This window comes from Alligator mississippiensis, chromosome 15, assembly GCF_030867095.1.
Source record: "Alligator mississippiensis isolate rAllMis1 chromosome 15, rAllMis1, whole genome shotgun sequence".
In the NCBI taxonomy this organism is placed as follows: domain Eukaryota; kingdom Metazoa; phylum Chordata; order Crocodylia; family Alligatoridae; genus Alligator; species Alligator mississippiensis.
Window position 1 is genome coordinate 10,062,440 of NC_081838.1, and position 20,257 is coordinate 10,082,696.

The 20,257-nt window shown below is 48.2% G+C and overlaps 1 protein-coding gene across 1 annotated transcript in view; it reads right to left on the reverse strand.

Moving 5' to 3' along the window:
* Positions 1–20,257, reverse strand: part of SLC4A8 (solute carrier family 4 member 8) — a 64,805-nt gene that overhangs the window by 26,451 nt on the left and 18,097 nt on the right. The window contains exons 2-5 of the mRNA XM_019481049.2: positions 14,753–14,834; positions 11,392–11,526; positions 7,892–8,027; positions 468–628 (exon numbers count right to left, since the gene is read on the reverse strand). Of these exons, the coding sequence (XP_019336594.1) occupies positions 468–628; positions 7,892–8,027; positions 11,392–11,526; positions 14,753–14,834 (514 nt within the window). The remainder of the gene's footprint in view (positions 1–467; positions 629–7,891; positions 8,028–11,391; positions 11,527–14,752; positions 14,835–20,257) is intronic.

The window sequence follows — 20,257 nt, forward strand, 5'->3', positions numbered from 1 at the left end:
CATATATTACGTATGGCATGCACTTCCTCCTCCCCCACCCCCAAAAAAATCAGCAGTTGAACATTAGGGCGTGTGCCTTAAATCAGGATTTAAGCAATTCTGAGCAGCTTGGTTAAAAGAAAAAGTATTTTCTTCTCTTCATGCTGCCTTTCCAACAAGGCATGTGTCTTATTTGGGGAGTGTGGTATATGAATAAATATAGGGACTCAATGTGGAAAACTGAAGGTCTTATGACCTTCATCTGCGCAGAGATTGGAGAAGTGCAATCAGAACCCTACAGACTGCAAATCTGAAATGTGAAATCTGTGAATGATCTAATATAGACCTGTTGCTTCAAATGTACTCTTTTTGGCAATGCTCAGACCCGTCAGTGCATTGGCTAAAATATCCACGGGGATAAAAACGATGCAAAGGGAAGCCAAAGTCAGAAATGAAACCAGGAAACCAATCCCACGCTAGAGCAATACCTGCAATTTCTTCGATGCTGCTGGCACACATATCCAGGAGGACTGTACCGTTCATGATGCAGCTCCTCAGCTCAAAGAGGCTGTGTAAGGACAGTGTAGCAACGTAAGGCTTGCTCCAACGTTCCCCTCCATCCTCCACGTCTTCCTCAAACTTCAGCCACCTGGAAATATTACAAATCAATACAAATAAACACCAGTTGGAGCTTGCTTCAATCAAAAGACACTTAACCTGGTCAAGCATTGGAGCAGGCTACTTAGAGAAGTTGTGGGATCTCCATCCCTGGAAATTTTCAAAAGCAGGTTAGCCAGACGCTTGACTGGAAAGGCTTAGTCCAGTTGCTCCTGCCCTGAGCACGAGACTGAACTAGATGACCTTGAGAGGTCCCTCCAAGCCCTACGTTCCTATGATCCTATGAGTGTAAAGCATATTCTAGGGGTGAATAACCAAGCAACCGTACAGGTCCCTCAATCCATGGGGAGCTTCATTGGGAAGGTTAGGTCACATCTATGGGGGAGCAGTGCAAGGCATCCAATGTACAGGTGAGAGGAGGGAGGGACCCAAAGAGGACGGAGCTGGACTGTTCTCAGTGGGCGCAGATGACAGAACAAGGAGCGATGGGCTCACGTTGCAGCAAGGGAAGTTTAGGTTAAATAGGAAGAACTTTCTCAAGAGGAGGATAGTGAAACACTGGAACAGGTTACCCAGAGAGGTTGTGAAATCTCCATCACATCCAGCGCTCTCCCTGCATTCGCAGAGCCCATCATCTCATCATAGAAGGCAGTCAGGTTGGTCAGGCATGACTTGCCTCTGGTGAATCCATGCTGACTGTTCCTAATCACCTTCTTCTCCTCCAAGTGCTTAGAAATGCATTGCTTGAAGGCCTGCTCCATGATTTTTCCAAAGACTGGGGTGAAGCTGACTGGTCTGCCATGCCCTGGATCCCCCTTCCATCCTTTCTTAAAGATAGGTGCTACATTTGCCCTTTTCCAATCATCTGGGATCTCTCCCAATCACCCCAAGCTTTCAAAGATAAAGGCCAAAGGCTCTGCAATCACATTGGCCAACTCCCTCAGCACCCTTGGGTGCATTGCATCTGGTCCCATGGTCTTGTACATGTCCAGCTTTTCTAAATAGTCCCTAACTTGTTTTTTCACCACGGTTGGCTGTTCGGCTCCTCCCCAAACTGTGCTGCCTGGCGCAGTAGTCTGGGAGCTGAGCTTGCCTGTGAGGACGGAGGCAAAAACGGTATTGAGCGCTTCAGCCTTTTCTACATCCTCTGCCACAAGGTTGCCTCCTCCATTCAGGAAGGGACCCGCACTTTCCCTGAGCCACCTCTTGCTACCAACATGCTTGTAGAAACCCTTCTTGTTACCCTCCCCATCCCTTGCTAGCTGCAACTCCAGTTGCACTTTGGCCTTCCTGACTTCATCCCTTCATGCCCGAGCAATGCTTTTATACTCCTTCCTAGTCATTTGTCCCGGTTTCCACTTCTTGTAAGCTTCCCTTCTGTGTTTTAGCTCAATGAAGTGTTCCCTGCTAAGCTAAGCTGCCATCTGCCATACTTGCTAGTCTTCCTGTGCATCAGGATGGTTCATGCCTGCACCTTCAGTCGGGTTTCTTTAAAACACAACCAGCTCTCCTGGACTCCTCTCCCCCTCAGTCTGGCCTCCCAGGGGATCCTACCCATCAGTTCTTTGAGTGAGTCAAAATCTGCTTTTCTGAAGTTCAGGGTCCATGCTCTGCTGCTCTCCTTACTATCTTTCCTCGGGATCCTGAACTTGACCACCTCAAGGTCACTGCTGCCCAAGTTGCCATGCACTCCTACATCCCCCACCAATTCTTCCCTGGTTGTGAGCAGCTGGTCAAGAAGAGAATGGACCCTAGTTGGCTGCTCCAGCACCTGCACCAAGACGTTGTCCCCAGCACTCTCCAAAAACTTCTTAGATTGCCGGTGCACTGCTGTATTGCCCTCCCAGCAGATGTCAGGGGGATTGAAGTCCCCCATAAGAACCACGGCTGGTGATTGGGAAACTGCTGCTAGCTGTTTGAAGAAACCCTGATCTAACTCATCCTCCTGGTCTGGTGGTCCATAGCAGACCCCACCACCACACCACCCTTGCTGCTCTCCCCTCTGACCCTACCCCAGAGACTCTCAACAGGCCTGTCTCCAGTTTTATACAGAAGCTCTGAGCAATCATATGGCTCTTTTACATAAAGTGCAACTCCTCCTCCTCCTCTTCTCCCCTGCCTGTCCTTCCTGAACAGTTTGTACCCATCCATGACAGTGCTCCAGTCATGTGAGCTCCCACCAAGGCTCTATTATTCCCCATCATGTCATTTCTTGACTTGTGAGGACTTATAGTTCTTCCTGCTTGTTTCCCAGCTCCGTGCATTCATGTACAGACACCTGAGGTCAGTAGCTGATTGCCCTACTTTCTCAGGAAGAATGAGGAGGCCTCCCCTGTTGCCCTCTCCTCCTTGTGTTTCCTCCAGGTCACCCACTTCCCCACTTACCTCAGGGCATTGGTCTCCATCCCCCAGTAAAACTAGTTTAAATCCCTCTTCACTAGATTAGCAAGCCTGTCAGCAAAGATGTTCTTCCCTCTCTTCGATAGGTGGATCCCGTCTCCTCCTAGCAATCCTTCATCTAGGAACAACATCCCACAGTCGAAGAAGCTGAACCCCTGCTGGTGACACCACCTGTGCAGCTGTGCATTGATCTGCAGGATGCATCTGCTCCAGCCCAGGCCTTTCCCCATCACCAGAAGGATCGAAGAGGTGATCGAGGAGAATACCACCTCAGTCCCTGTCCCCTTCATCCTTGCACCCAGAGCCCTGTAGCCACTCTTGATCTGCTCTAGATCACCCCTGGCGGTATCATTGGTGCCCACATGGATGAGCGGCATGGGGAAGTAGTCAGAGGGCCAGATGCATCTTGATAATCCTTCCATGATATCTCAGATCTGGGCTCTGGGCAAGCAGCAGACCTCCCGAGACAACAGGTCAGGCTGGCAAATGGTTGCCCCTGCAAAAAAGAGTCCCCAACCACCACCATCCATCACATCCTCTTGATGGCAGTGATCTCGATCCTCCCCACCTTGGGGAGGCCCGGCCTGGCCTCTTCCACCAGTGGAATGTGCTCCTCCTCCTCTGTTGCAAGCGCTCCAGATGTGTTCTCCAAGCAAACCACTGCAGGTGGGGACGAAGACTTCTGCTTGCTGCCAGGGGTCACCAGCTTCCAGCTTCCACCTTCCTGGGAGTCCATGCCCTCTTCCTTCTCTGAAGCCACCCCGGCAGTCCTTCCTCCACAGTCCTAGATGTCTCCTCCAGCACTGAATCAATAAAGTCCTCATGGTGGAGGATGCTCCAGAGCCTCACCACCTCCTCCTGTAGCTTTCTTGCCTGTTCGCTGTGGGATACTACCAGGAGGCACCGCTCACACCGCAGGCACTCCCCTACCTGGCTGACACTGGAAGGGACCTGCAAACAGTAGACTCCACAGCGCCAAACCTGGACCTAGGTGGAAGCCTTGATGGTGAGTGGTCCTGCCTGGACAGATACCTCACAGGTGCAGGCAGAAAAGCTGGCAGTGGCAGCAGCACTGACATTGTGACATCTGGGTCTCTTAACCTGTCGCCTCTCCTTCCTGCTTAGTGGGGCTAACAAAGACCTGGTGGGATTCATCCCATGACTGGGTGGTACATATTGAGGGCTATAGATTGTACAGAAAGGACAGGTTGGGGAAGAAAGGTGGGGTGGGGGTTGCACTTTATGTCAGCGAGCAATATACATCAACCCTCATCAAGACAGAATCCGAGGTTGAGGAAGTAGAAGGATTGTGGGTTAGGCTACATGGGGGGCAAGGAGAAAGGGATTTGGTGGTAGGGGTCTGCTACAGACCCCCACATCAAGGGGAAGAAATAGATGCGGGGCTCCTGAGGCAACTCTCGGAGACCATAAAAGCTAAAGAGGCGGTAGTTATGGGGGACCTAAACTACCCGGACATCTGCTGGGAGACGCAGACAGCAAGGTCCCATCGCTCACGCAGGTTTCTAACCTGTGTACAGGACCTCCACCTGACACAGGAGGTGCATGGTCCCACTAGGGGGAATGCCATAGTGGATCTGGTATTGGCAACAGGGGATGACATGATAGGGGACCTCCAGATCGGTAGCCATTTGGGAGACAGTGATCACCTAATAATAGAATTCAACATAAGATGGCGAGTGGGTAAGGTAACTAGTAGGGTGAAAGTGCTAGACTTTAGGAAAGCTGATCTCAATGAACTCAGGCGATTAGTCAAGGACACACTGCAGAGTAGGAGTTTTGAAGGGATGGGAGCCCAAGAAGGGTGGCTGTGCCTTAAGGAAACGATCCTTCGGGCACAAAGCAAGACGATCCCCGAGCGAGGCAAAAAAGGGAAAGGGGCCAGGAGGCTTCCATGGCTGACCAGAGAAATCCAGGGCAGCCTAAGGGCCAAAAGGGGAGCATATAAAAAGTGGAAACAGGGTGAGATCACTAAAGACGAATATACCTCCTCTGCTCGTGCTTGTAGGGAGGCAGTTAGGCGAGCCAAAGCTACCATGGAGCTGAGGATGGCAACCCAAGTAAAAGACAACAAGAAATTGTTTTTTAGATATATAGGGAGTAAAAGGAAGGCCTAGGGAGGAATAGGACCCCTGCTAAATGGGCAGAAACAATTGGTGATGGACAGAGGGGACAAGGCTGAACTCCTCAACGAGTTCTTTGCCTCAGTGTTCCTAAGCGAGGGGCACGACAAGTCTCTCACTGGGGTTGTAGAGAGGCAGCAGCAAGGCGCCAGACTGCCATGTGTAGACCCTGAGATGGTGCAGAGTCACTTGGAAGAACTGGATGCCTTTAAGTCGGCAGGCCCGGATGGGCTCCATCCGAGGGTGCTGAAGGCACTGGCCGACGTCATTGCAAAGCCACTGGCGGGAATATTTGAACGCTCGTGGCGCACGGGCCAAGTCCCGGAGGACTGGAAAAGGGCTAACGTGGTCCCCATTTTCAAAAAGGGGAGGAAGGAGGACCCGGGCAACTATAGGCCAGTCAGTCTCACCTCCATCCTTGGTAAAGTCTTTAAAAAAATTATCAAGGCTCACATTTGTGAGAGCCCGGCAGGGCAAATTATGCTGAGGGGAAACCAGCACGGGTTTGTGGCGGGCAGATTGTGCCTGACCAACCTAGTCTCTTTTTATGACCAGGTTACGAAACGCCTGGACACAGGAGGAGGGGTGGATGTCGTATACTTAGACTTCAGGAAGGCCTTCGATACGGTATCCCACCCCATACTGGTGAACAAGTTAAGAGGCTGTGACGTGGATGACTACACAGTCCGGTGGGTGGCGAATTGGCTAGAGGGTCGCACCCAAAGAGTCGTGGTGGATGGGTCGGTCTCGACCTGGAAGGGTGTGGGCAGTGGGGTCCCGCAGGGTTCGGTCCTTGGACTGATACTCTTTAATGTCTTCATCAGCGACTTGGACGAGGGAGTCAAATGTACTCTGTCCAAGTTTGCAGATGACACAAAGCTATGGGGAGAAGTGGACACGCCGGAGGGCAGGGAACAGCTGCAGGCAGACCTGGATAGGCTGGACAAGTGGGCAGAAAACAACAGGATGCAGTTCAACAAGGAGAAATGCAAAGTGCTGCACCTAGGGAGGAAAAATGTCCAGCACACCTACAGCCTAGGGAATGACCTGCTGGGTGGCACAGAGGTGGAAAGGGATCTTGGAGTCCTAGTGGACTCCAAGATGAACATGAGCCGGCAGTGTGACGAAGCCATCAGAAAAGCCAATGGCACTTTATCGTGCATCAGCAGATGCATGATGAATAGGTCCAAGGAGGTGATACTTCCCCTCTATCGGGCGCTGGTCAGACCGCAGTTGGAGTACTGCGTGCAATTCTGGGCGCCACACTTCAAGAAGGATGCGGATAACCTGGAGAGGGTCCAGAGAAGGGCCACTCGTATGGTCAAGGGCCTGCAGACCAAGCCCTACGAGGAGAGACTAGAGAAACTGGAGCTTTTCAGCCTCTGCAAGAGAAGGTTGAGAGGCAACCTTGTGGCTGCCTATAAGTTCATCACGGGGGCACAGAAGGGAATTGGTGAGGATTTATTCACCAAGGCGCCCCCGGGGGTTACAAGAAATAATGGCCACAAGCTAGCAGAGAGCAGATTTAGACTAGACATTAGGAAGAACTTCTTCACAGTTCGAGTGGCCAAGGTCTGGAACGGGCTCCCAAGGGAGGTGGTGCTCTCCCCTACCCTGGGGGTCTTCAAGAGGAGGTTAGATGAGTATCTAGCTGGGGTCATCTAGACCCAGCACTCTTTCCTGCTTATGCAGGGGGTCGGACTCAATGATCTATTGAGGTCCCTTCCGACCCTAACATCTATGAATCTATGAATCTATGCCCCTTTTTCCAACCAGGCCTTCCCTAGCAAACTCCCCCAAGAGGGAGTAGAGGCAAGAAGCTGGGTACAGAAGTGTCAGAAGTCAAATGCTGGCTGACTCCTGCATATTTAGGGGAGCAGCAAGCACGAGTGAAGCCGCTGTTGGGCTCTGACAACCAGAAACGTTTCCAGTGCAAGCTGGACTGCAGCTGGGGGCTGAGATAAGGGTTTTTTTTCAGGTTGGTTGGGGTGGAGGATGGGACTGGGAAAAGCAGGAGGTTGCTGTATAGACACGATCTAAGATGCATCCAGACGAGCATGGTTGTGCGGTACGTGGTGCTGCAAACACATTTCAACGCCACATACCGCACAGTCCAGCGTTCTCCGCACTGCAAGCATGCACTGCCCGAGCGTGCGCTGTGCCAGGTTTTTTTTCCGTGGGTTTTTTTGACCCTTGCATATCTAGGGGTCAAAAAAACTGAGCGGAAAAAGGTACAATGCCCACTCAATCAGCATGTGCAGCTGAAAAGCAGAACCGGGCCGCCCAGAGCCGTGCTGCAGCTGCCATCCAGGCTCCCAGGAGGCCCCCAGGACCCCAGGTAAGGCTGCTGGGGCTATTCCCTGGGGACAAGAAGTGGCAGTGCAAGGTGTGCCACCGCTACTTGTGCCTGGGGAACCAAACATCCATGCATGAGTGGATGCACCCTAAGTGACTTGGTCAAGGTCATACAAGGAGTATGTGGCAGTAGTAAGGGATGGTATATGGGTCTCCTATAACCCCTGGGCTATCCCTTCTTCCCTATATCTACCTATCCACATGAAGGAACAGAGCGGTGCTTTTACACAAGGACTTGGCTGATTTACTAACGAGAGGAAAACAAGGCCTCGGGAAAGCTACATCCACGCCCCTCTTCCCCCAGCAGGGGGAGTCACTTGACAGCAAGTGGAGGAGGCGGCATCGCGGCAGGTCTCACTGGGTTTCCTTTGGTGAGTCGGGGTTAACGCTTTGCTCACCTGGCCGTTTCCTTCCACTCTGTGTCCTCCCCCTCCTTCACACAAATCTCATCCAGCTCCGTGAAGAGGTCATGGGGGACATGCTCCTCATCCTCCTCGGTCCCAAGGATAAACCGAACTCGCTGAGACGGGGTGTCTACCGAACAAAGGAGAATTAGAGACGCGTCTCCTGTGACCGCAGTACAAAACAATGCATTTAGGGGAGGTAACAGAAGCATCATGTCAAAGGCACTTGGTTTCAACCTGCCCCACGAGTATGGAAATAAATACAACATTTGCATTATGCCTCCAGCGTCTAGGATGCCAGCTCTTGCAGGCACGGACCGTTTTCAGTCTGTGTTTGCATTGTGTGTAATACCACGGGGGCCTGGTCCATTATCAGGTTCCTGGTTACTGCCACATTAAAAAAGAAGAAGAATTAGAAAGAAAATAACACTAAATGTTTGGCTGACAGCTGTACGGTAAAACCTCATCAATTCAATATCAGGTAGTTTAAAGTGTTGGATACCTCGAAGCTACTGTCACTCCCCAGCTGAAAGGGTAGATTTTTTTTCTTGCTTGATGATCATTTGAAATACAGCTACTTTGAAATTCAAAGCCATTTCTGGTCCTTTGGACCATTAACCCATGAAAACCTGTTTGCTTACTTCAAAATGCAGGCATATTTTATAGATACCATTGCAACGTTAGTCTGCGGAAATGGAGATATCGCTTTTCTAGCTCATGGCCTTGTATGCCATGCACAGCAAGATTCTCCAACGCTGCTTGATAATGTGCTGGTTATTTAACACGGCCTGAACTGTACATACCTGATGTTTTTGGTCATGTCCAAATCCAATAAGGGTGAACATCATGGCAGTCAAAAGGAAATATGAGTTACCAATTTCCCAGAACTTGGCAGTGACACACGAAGTAGATAAGAAAGTGAAATCCAGCACGGAAATTGCTAAAGAGTATGGCTTTCTTCCTTCCATGCTTTTGACGTATTTGAACAAGTGGGATTCAATAGAGAAGATGGCAAAGGAAGAACGCCAAACCGGGATGCGGAAAAGAATCCAAGGTGCCAAGCATTCAGATATAGAGAAAGCACTGTTCGAGCGGTTTGGTGATACGACGGCAAATCACATCCGCTATCTGAGCTGCTAATTAAGGAGAAAGCAGACAAAATTGCACTGACGCTAGGAATCAAGCTTCAGGTTTTAAATGGTTGGCTCCAGAGATTCCAGTGTCATCACAACACTATTTCGCTCCACGTCCGTAGCAAAGCGTGTTTCATCCATGTCGTGGCTGCAGAAAATTGGTGTGAAAGTGTGAAGCCAATTCTGGATAAAAAGAAACGCACTCAAGGACGTGTTCACTGCTGACGAGACAGGACTTTTTTTATAACCTGCAGCCTGATAGGACACTGGGACTTAAAGGAGAAATGTGCCCCAGTGGGAAGAAAAGCAAAGAAAGACCTGTACTATTTTGCTGCAACGCTGATGGTAGTGAAAAACTACAGGCGCTACTAGAAGTTTGAAAATCCCCAGTGCTTGAAAGGGGTGAAAGAACGGCCTGGCCTGTACAGAGACAATACAAATGCATGGATGAAGACTGAGTTGTTTCAAGAAAGTTTGCTCCAATCTGAACAGAGAGTGGCATGCCAAAATCAAAATGTGCTTCTGCTAATTGATAACCGTGTGGCCCCAACTGGGAAGGATTGAGCCTGAACCATATGTGTGTGCCCTTTCTCCCAGCAAGCACCCTGAGCTACATGCAGCCCTTAGATTAGAGAATAATACACCATGTTAAGAAGGCACAACTGGCGTGTTATCTGCTGAGAGAGGTTTCCAGGGATGCAACAGATCTGCAAAAATGGAAAGTTTTCAATGCTATGAGAAATGCTGTCGTTCCGTGGGATAAAGTGCCACCCCACGTCATCGTGATCTGCTCCGCAAAGGACAGCGTTGGCACCGAGGCTACCGAAGAAGCTGAGTCGGAGCAAGATGATCCTGCCTGGGCTGAGCTTCAGGGAGAAATGGACAGTCCCACTAATTTCCAGGAGTTCTTCAGTGGTGACAATAAAGCATCAACTTTCACAGGAGGAAATGGTAAAAGAGCAAGTCAGGACACCCCTGCGGAGGAAGACACAGAAAAAAAAATGCAGAGGGGGAAGAAAACAAGGAGCCAGAGTCTGAGCGAGCACGTACGCCGCAGGAGGAGGGACGTGCAGTGCTCACAATCTATCTTGATCCCATGCGGAAAAACACCGCTGCTGCCAAAGATGCAGAATTAATGAAACCCCTGCTAAAAACCAGCAACTTTCTCTATGACCAATATAAGAAGATGGTCAAGCGGACCACGACAAGCTCTTCCCTTAAGAAGCCGTGAGAAAGATTATACAGGTATTATACCATGGCTTTGTACAGTAAAGACAGCGTACTGTCATTTGGAGAATTCAAACCCCTTTATTTCATCATCGGTATCTAGTGGTCCCCTGCATTTTCAATTAAGGAGGATATGCTGAAACCAAGTGTCATTTTCCTGTCCATTGTTTTCAGTTTCAGGCCAAGATATATACCTGATTTGGGGAATATCAGAGCTAATGCATGGCATGTTGTGTTTCTGCAAAAATGTGCTGAGCTAAATATTGAAGAGAGGAATTTTGCAGCAGAAATTCCTTGCCAGACAATGAAGGGCCAATAGAAAGAAGGAAAGAAAGAAAGAAAGAAAGAACGAATCCACTGATCAAGGACAGGTTTTCAGGAGTGTCCATCTACCATATAAGCACCTAGATAAGAAGGTGGGAGCTGAGTTGCTTCAAAAATCTGCTTGTAAATGCCAAAACGGAGTGAATTGAGGGACACTCGAATGGATTGAGATACTAGATAAATCTGGATCCGAGTCACTATCCAATCTCCGTGAACAGGGCACAGGTTTCGGCTTTTTTTTTTCTTCAGAGTGATGTTCTAGCAAATAGATTTACACTAAATGCAAACAGAGTAAAATCCCACTGTTTGTCATGGCAACAGCTCAAATCCCCAGTCAAGTTTGGTCATGAATAAGTCATAACAGCAGTGACCTTTCATTTCTCTCTCTGTCTTTTCTGCTAACACCAGCTCTACTCCACAGACTTCTGCCGGCATAGTTATGTCAGTCAGGGCTGTGAAAAGATATCAGATCTGTTCAACTGAGCTGCGGGGCAAAATCCCTATTGTAGCTATTGCTAAAAATCTGGCTCTATTCCAGAACAACTGAATTCAGATTGGGGATGAGCTCGGATAATGGTACTGACTGCAGCTATGGGTTCAATGCCACCTATGACCGTGGAAGCAGCGACTTTGGACTCTTGCATGCCTCCGTTAGCTACACAAGTTGTGCTTCCATCTTCCAACGCTGGACTCGACGGGCAAGGGGCTGGACTCGATGATCGTCCACGGCCCCCTCCAGCCCTAATGTCCATAAATCTATGAAACGCCCGCTCATGCACCAACCGCGCGCTGACCTGCAGGTTAACTTACCATGAGATTCCTGCTCTTCCTGAACCGCTCCCTTCACCCGGTCCCGTTTCCTGTGCTTTTGGCCATGAGTTCGGTGATGCCTGTGACCCGGTCTCACCAAAGGCATTCGGACCCCAACATACAGAGTTCTGTGCCCTGGAACAAAGCGGAAGGATTTGCTGGTAATAAAAATATGGTCGTGACCTAACTAGGCTCTTCACACAGCTGCCCCTCATAATTTTCCAGGTTCAAAGGCAGTTTAAAAAGTCAAACTGACGTTCTCGTGCTATACAGTAACTATACAGTGGGAGCTTCCCTTGCTTTTCAGCATTTGGACTAAATAAAGGTGAAATAGCAACCTTTCCTTGCAGAATAAAATGTTCCCAAAAAATTCAGTTAATATTATTCCCACACCAGAAAAGCACTCCTACCGTACGCCTGGCCTCACTAACAAACTACATTCTTCAAATGCAAGGTGCTTTTTTTAAAATCAAATGTTTTCATCTGAAAATGGCCTGCTACTCACGTGCAAGTCAAAGGCAATATAGGCGCCTTGCAAATACGTCTTTGATTTATTTTTATTTTTTTAACCGTTAAATTCAGAGTTAGCGCATGCAGGCGCATCTTAAATACAAAGGCACCTTATACTGAAAGGACTATGGAATTATAATCACTAAGGTTTTGTCTGCGAAAGCAATCGGCACCTATTTCAAGCAAAAAGCAATTTCAAAGGAGTCTTTTGCAGGTTTAAAGCAGCTTTGTTTTGGTGCGGCAAGAGTGATGGGGAAGACATTTAAGCGAGCCAGAAATAGGCAGTGCTTAAACTGAAATAAAAGTGTTCACGCAGGGATTTGCACTGGTTTCAATCATCTGGCTTGAAAAAAAAGCAAAGTCAAGCTGGTACGACCTGTTGATGAGTCTAAGTCCCCCGACATGGAAATTCACAGTGCTCAAAACCAAATTAGCTGGATCTCTCTCAGGGGCTCCTGAAGGTCGTGGGCTTGTTCTAGTCTTTATTTGCTTTACCTGGTTTATTTTCTCATCATTTTTTTTTGTGGGGGGGGAATAAACCCCCAAGACTGCAACTTGTTTTTAAAAAGTCCTTCAGAAAAATGCAATTCACAGCTCCGGCTGGACGACGTTCACAGCAGTTCATTAAGCCGCGGCAGAAAGTAATTACCTTAAGACTGTGCACAAGGCAAAGCGCAAGCGGAGATGAACCCAGCTCCTGATAATGAACCGTATTAGAAAACCCAGAGCCACACGCCTGCGGCATCCCAATTATTCCCGTGACCTCTCCAAGCAGGGCTGTTCTACCTGCTAGACTAAGAAAACACGAGTCTGAGTCATCCCAACCTGCTGCTACCGCAAACGCTGTTTCCGCTGGAGTTGTTTTGTTCCTTTACTTATCAAGGGGGAAAAGATGCGTGAAAAATGACCGTGGCTTATTTTACTGCTAATTTTGCCACTGGGAGAGGCTTTATGGCCTGAGTGAGGACAGAAGTCAGCCAAGGCTGACATCTCTCGAGTTGGGGGGTCGCAAGACCCTTTCGGTGGGGTTGTGAGCACTCGCCGGCATCAGCTCCGTTGATGCGTCGCAAAGAAGTGCAATTAAAGGTGCATTTTCATTCAACTCTACATCCTGGGAAAGGCTCGTGCAGCTAGTTATTAAGAGGCATTAAAACCATACTACTTACAATGCCCCTCCTGTAAAAAGCTGATCTGCAGATCTCCTAACCCGTAATGGATTTAGCCTCATGGCACTCTTGTGCTATTATCCCCATCATGCAGATGGAAAACATTCATACTCTGGGTTTTCCTGATGTCCTTCCCCTGAGCATCTGCACACCTTTCACACCAAACGAGCAGCATCAGAGAAGTCCCCGGTGGCTTCATCGGCTTTCCCAGAAAATAGTCTGCTGGTGGCATCTGGATTTTTTGGAGTAGGGGGTTCATATTATTAAATTGTCTTTATTCTTGACGGTTGATTCCTTTCGGGGTAGATCGTTTTTGCTTGCTTGGGGTTTCTGGAAGGCAGGAGCCAGCCAGCCTGTATCAATCCAAGGGTAGACATAAGCTACGTTTGGATGCTCACCTTGCTGGGTCATCTCACACCGGTTGACTTCCTGCCCTTTGGGCAGGGGGCTGGACCCGATGCTCTCACGAGGTCCCTTCCAACCCTAACGTCTATGAAATCTCTTTTTATAAAGGAAGGTGAGGCACATAGGGCTTAAGCCCACTTTAAAAGGGGTACTGAATTTTTTGGGTTGCAAACAAGCATTTTAGCTCCCCGTTCTCTGCAAATCAGACCCTCCGTGTTGTCCTAAGGCAGGCACCCAATATTATTAGTCACTTTTCAAAAGCTCAGCCTATGTGTCTTGTCCAGGGTCATAAAGGGAAGGGGAGGCAATCGGTGGCAGAGCAGAATCACAGCCTTTCAAGTCCAAGGCTAGCGTGCTTACCACTGGCCCATCCTCCCATAGTCCAAACCAAATTTCTGTGCCCGAAGGGCCCCAAACTTTGGCCTGGGGCAGAAGGTTGAAACCAAACCCAGATCTGGATCCAAATATTGCAAGTGAGGGTGGTTTCTAAGTGGACCTTGTCAGATCTTTCCAAAGGTCTCACATTCCTAAGTGAGTTTAAGCCCAAAAGGCGATGATTTACATTCATTTTTCAGCTGCGTCAGTGAAAGCACAAAGGGATACTGGGTCTTCAGTGTTTAAGGACTAGTGAATAAGAAATGTGAGTGGAGACAATCAAATAAGAAAGGATGTGGGCAAGCTGGAGAGAGTCTAGTGGAGGGCAATGAAAATGGTTTGGGGGCTGGAGGGACATGACTTGTGCGGAGACACTGAGGGAACTGGGCTTCTTTAATCTGGAGAAGAGAAGACTAAGGGGAATTTAATAGCAACCTTCAGCTACCTGAAGCAGGGTTCAAAAGAGGATGGAGCTGCGGGGGCAGGTGACAGAACAAGGAGCAATGAGCAAGTTGCAGCAAGAGAAGTTTAGGTTGGATATTAAGAAAACCTTTCTCAAGCTACCCAGAGAGGTGGTGGAGTCTCCATCCTTGGAGGTCTTTAAGACCTGGGTAGACAAAGCCTTGGCTGGGATGATGTAGTTGGGGCTGGTTCTGTGCTGAGCAGGGGGTTGGACTAGATGTGACCTCCTGAGGTCCCTTCCCACCCTCATTTTCTATGATAATATGATTCTAAGAAAAGGCCTGCTGGAGTTGTGCTATGACCAAATCCCCTTTTATTTCATCTGGACTGTCATTAGTCATGTGCTCCAGGTCCCACCTTGGCAGCAGTAAATCATGGAAAATGAGGAGACTGGGGAATTGGGGGAGAGGAAAATAAGTTCCCCAATGCAGGAGCGCACGTACCTTCCAGCTCTTCCTTCTCATAATGGATGTTGACAACATTGCTAGTCCCACCTTGATCCACAACCGCCTCTTCATCAGGTCTCTGTTTTAAAAGAGGAAAATATGTAAGAAGACACGAGCTTATTTCTGGGCTAATGAGCGGTGTCCTCAGAGGCTCAGCTCCTGGCTCCATGTAAAGGATCTAACCTTTCTTTGCTTAAAAGACCTCCCAATTGTGAAAAAAAAAAAGCCAGCAAATGTGATGCAAACACGCTCTGAAAGCAAAATCAATCGATCAGTCAATAAAATGTTTCTAACCTTATAAAGCTCATGAGTTTTCATTCCACTCCAGGCTGTGTGTGCAAACAGAAGCTGCAGCGCAACAAGGGTCTGTCTAGGGTCCTATCCAGGGTCAACCCTGAAGGTTGCCTTCGCTAGATCGAAGCAGCCCCTCTTCTTGTATGTCAGACCTTGTGACCCCACAAAGCTGTGCACGCTGTACTTCCTGTTCCTATTCCCCCGTACAGCCTTCCTAGGAATCGGTCTCTCCATGGCTTGTCGCTCCACCTGGACTCGGCCCTAATCAGGGCAGCAGACACAGAAAGCGGGGTGCAGAAGGGCCCCAAATCAGGAGCAGGGGCCACATCTATACATGTGCTCTATTGAGGAATAGAGTAGTTAGCTGTGAAGTAAAGCAGCAGCATCTACACATGCAACGGTATTAGGATGCAGTAAACTAACTGATGCCAGGGTAAGATAGTACGGGCGGGGGACAGTACTATTTTACACCGAGGTAATTTACTGAGATTAAACGCACATGTAAATGCTGCCCATGGGAGTAAATTGCACCCGGTCAGCCAAGCCAGCCAGGAGCCAGACTCTTGCCTGCCGCCTGGCTCCACAAGCTCTGCACCTTCATGCCCCAGCTAACCCCTCCACTGCCACCCAAAGCCCAGGGCTGACCCCCTCTATGTCATCTGCCAACCTAGGCCTGCTCCACCCCAGCTCAAATTGCTGCTGTCCTGAGCTCACGTGTAGACACTGCGTCCGTAAGTAGTTTACTCCGACTCAAACTGCTCCAGAGTTTATTGCTCCACATTAATCTCATGTGTAGACGCACCCAGGGAATTGCAGGACAGCTGCTGGTGGACTTCTTTTGCTTGTGGTCAGGCGCACTCTAAGACAGGTTCAGGGCTGGGCAGGTGAGCTTTAGTTGTATGAGGATTTCTTAAGGCGAGGCTCATGAGACTATGCAGAGCGTCATTTCTCAGATGCCGTGGATTCCTCAGTTGTTACGGCTGACACCTCGGTTAACACAGCAGAGACTGGATTCTGGCTCTCCCGAGCTAAACACGGAGGCTCGACAGCAACGAGCTGTAATATGCTCATCCTTTAATGTGTTGGGCCTGCAGGGGGATCTCACACACTGACCGCGGAGTTGCAAGATGCTGAGATGCCCTGAATGAATCAGCCCAAAGAAAATCCATTTCTGTCTCACACGGCAAAGGAAAACAGCCAAATCGCATGTGAGCAACAAGCAATAAGGACAAAGAAGAGTCTTTCTTGTTTTCTCTTTCTCCTGGCATGAGAACTACAAGAAGGGATTACCCCTCTTTGTTCAAAGAACTAAAAACCAACCACATTTCAGACTCACGCTACAACTGTGGCTTAATAAAGGGTCTTCTGAAAAAACTTGATAGCATTTTTCCCTCTCTCTGTGCTAAAGTGCACTTAGTACCTCCGCAGCAGCAGAGGAAAATACATCGCAGCATCTTCGTTTCCTCTCTGGGCCCAAGAAAGTTAGTTTTACTAATGAAGCCGGTAGAAGGTAGGGTAGATTCATATCTTATAGACTAACCAAAGCATGCATGTGTATGTGCAAAGGTGCCGAGTATGTGGGGGCCCAAGGGCCCTGGCCCCCCTCGGGAAGACAGCTGTCACCTGAAATGCATGACATTTTTCACATGTCCATCATCCTAGGACCCCCCGCCAACAAAAATAAAAGCCTATGCATGTGTGCATGCGTGTCTACACACGTGTGTATACATGTGCACATGTGTCTGTATATGTTGCATGACGTATAAGCTGAAGCTCACGTCATCAGATGCTGGGAAAGGATATGCAGAAAGCAGAATGAGTGAATCTGATGCCAACCTGTTTTCAGTCAAACGGACCAAAATCTTATCCCTGGTAGAGAGCAATGCTACTCCTTATTCAGCATGGCTTTCCTAATTAACCTTATATCCTTACATCCCAGAAGACACTGGGCTATTAACTACAGGCAATTTGTACACATGCACGTGCCGCGTGCATGTGCCACATCAGAGGTGCTTTAGTTCAAGAGCGCACTGCTGCTATTTTCTGCACGCTGACGTGCATTTTGCCACTTATACAATTGCACATGGCACAGTACAGTTCTCATCAGCTTGTGTATGGAGCAGATCAATCGAGTCTGCTCCAAAGTGGCGAATATCCGGCACACTGCAGGATGAAAAGGCATGTGTATATTAATGTTCAATTAATGCACATTAGGTAATGTGCATTAAATCTAGTACCTCTATTGTGAGGTACTGGAAAAATGTGCATGAGCATATTTTAATGTGCATTAGCTAAAGAGCATGGACGTCTATACATGAACGCAAAGGCTGCTCCGACATGCTGCAATTCCCGTCAATTAACTGCCGCAGTCCAGCAGCCTCCTACATCTTGGGTATCACAGTCCCTGCACTTAAAAATGGAGGCGGAGATGCTTGAACTAAAGCTCGTCAAAGGAGCTTTAGTCCACGCACTCCCCGCCACCATTTTTAGCATGGGAACGCTGATACAGGAGATGGAGCACCACTTTAATTACAGTGGCTCTCAGAGCTGCTCTAATTAAAGCTCTGCCTCCCACCCCAGAGCATGTGTAAAAGTGCCCGTGGGGTTTTTTTGATGCTTTAACGCACATTAAAATAGGCTCATGCATATTAAAATAGGCTAATGCACATTAAAGCACAAATACAGACATACCCATTGAGGTCCTTTATCCTTCCCCTTTTGGGTTTCTTGCAGGACTCTTTCAGGATTCACCTTTGCATGATTTCACTTGCAATCACGAGGGCTAGAAACTTTCTGAAAAAATTATATTGAGGTTTTTACAGAACCATGCGACTCCAAGAGCCATTTCTTTTAGAAAAAAACCCATATCTCAATATAGTTGCAAGTGTAAATTGCTGTTTTTCCTTATTATCTTCAAACTGGAACACTGAGCTTGATGTAAAAACGTGTATGCTTTCAGCAACGTCTTATACTACCCCGTAGCGCAGGAAGAGAAGCCAGAGGACTGATATCCAAGCCCAGAGCATTGCATCCTTGTGAGAACTTATTGTGCATGAATTTCTGGGTGGTTTGTCCCTTAATTTTGACGGAAAAACCCAGCCACACACCTGGAAATCACAGTTAGGACAAGAGTAGTTAGGATGTCCAGTCCAGGCCCTTGGATTTGCAAGCAACGCTTATCTAAAGAGTCCGAAGTCACTTGCCCCAACACTATCCCCCGTCACAGCCACAAAGCACAGCACGACAGCGAGAGTGAGAGTGGCTCATTGTGTTTGGACGGCGCCAAATGCAATGCAGCCCGTATCTCACTTGGAGCCTTTAGGTTTCCCTGTGTTATTAAGAAGAAAGAAAATAACTAAGGATTAAGGGATAAGAAAATAAAAAGCAGCTGATCACCCATGGGGCGGTTAGCACATAAGAGAGCAGGAGTGGTACAAATGCGTCGGAGAAGCCAGATTTGCATTGTCCGAGGATTACCTGCCCGGGGTAATGAGATGCTAATTCAGCACACAGGGTCCTTTCTGTCTCTGATTCACTGTCAGCACAGCTACTTAACTCAAGCTACAGGACCTCTTAACTCTGGTTCAACCCGGTTTGTATCAGGCAAAAAGGTATCCGTCACACCAATGCAGCTGGCCTATTTAGGATGGCAGCAGCATTGTAGTGTAGCTGTCGCCGTGATGGCTCGCAACTCTCACACAGCTACAATCTTCTTTCTCCCATAGCGATGACACTAGCACGATCGACATTGTAATGGTGGTGGGCAGCAGCTAAAAATAAAAGCCCATGGTTGAGTTTTGACTCTTCGGGAGGAAAGGGGCTTACCCTGGACGTGTCAGCTTGTGCATCTGTTCCTTGTTAATAATTATTTCAAAGGAGCATCGTTGTTTGCAAAGTGAAATTATTTTATAAAATAATCCTAGGGTGCATGACTAAAGGAAGCAGGAAATCGGTGCAATAGCAGAAATGCCCCAATCGGAAAACGGGCATGAATGCTTCCTGCCCCCACAGGTACTAATTTCAGAGTAAATGTGCGGGAAAGCAGATTGGTGCTGTTTTGATAGATTCATTCATGTTACCTAGCAGCAGACTTATTATAAAGAACTGTTGATTTTCCATTGCCTAATTACTCCCGCAACTACTCCTGCCACTCCAGGCCCTTTCTCAGCAACAGCTGCCCAGATAGCCCCTGGCAGGGTTTTCCAATCAGGCACAGAACAACCTCAGGTAAGGAGTGGTTTCATTTCTGAGACTTCATATAGTTTCTGATTAGCATGTGCTGCATCCGGTCCTCTTAAAAGGGAAGCACATAAAAGCAACTCCCCTGAAACACTGCATCCAGCCCAAGCACAACGTAAATTAAAAGATATAGTCCCATCTCAGGAAGCCGACACAATTTCAGCAGCGAAAGAGATGCTGTACAACAGCCACTGAGCTCGCAAAAACGGTCGACACCAGTTCTGCATCACTTGCTGTTATACGGCTGCCAAAAAAACCTTGCCTGCTCACCGCTCTTTTATAATTGACTGCAGTTCTGAAATAACACCACCTTGAAAATGAACAATGGTTGCTATTCTAAAAAGTCAGGGGTTGCCAGCAGGTGTCACAGGGCCAATATGTTTTTATTTTTTACTGCCCCAATTGCAAAGGAGAACCTGCAGCCATTGCAAATAATATGATGTGGGAACCTTTGGGAAATGCACAATATTTGGCACCAAACTCGGGTAAACGAAAGGGAGTTTAAGCGCTTTTCACAGTTCTGTCCTTCTGTAATGCAGACCAGTGGTTCCCAAGGTTTTGGGATCACCAACGAACCGCCAGCCCTCAAAACCTCTCCTGGACCACCATTCACCCTTAGCATTTCATTAAAAAATCAAAGTCACGCTAAACCCGGTACCACCCAGGCATCACCTCTGAACCATTTGCCATGTCCTCCTGGACCAGCTGGGAAACCACTCATTTAAAGCTGGTTTCAACCAAATTCCTCTTGTGTAATTTAGAACAAAATGAAAGTGAATTCAAGTATCTCTACATGGGCTGGAACCGCAACTCCAGGGCACGGCACAGGTGTAACCTTAGACTCTGCGTGTCAAATGTGGAGGGGAGGTGTAAATTAAACATGTATAAGCAAGTGTCAGCCTGAAACCAAGGCGACACACGAAACTTTTTGAAAGTTCTGGCAGAGAAACAGGTTTGTGGTTTTTGCCG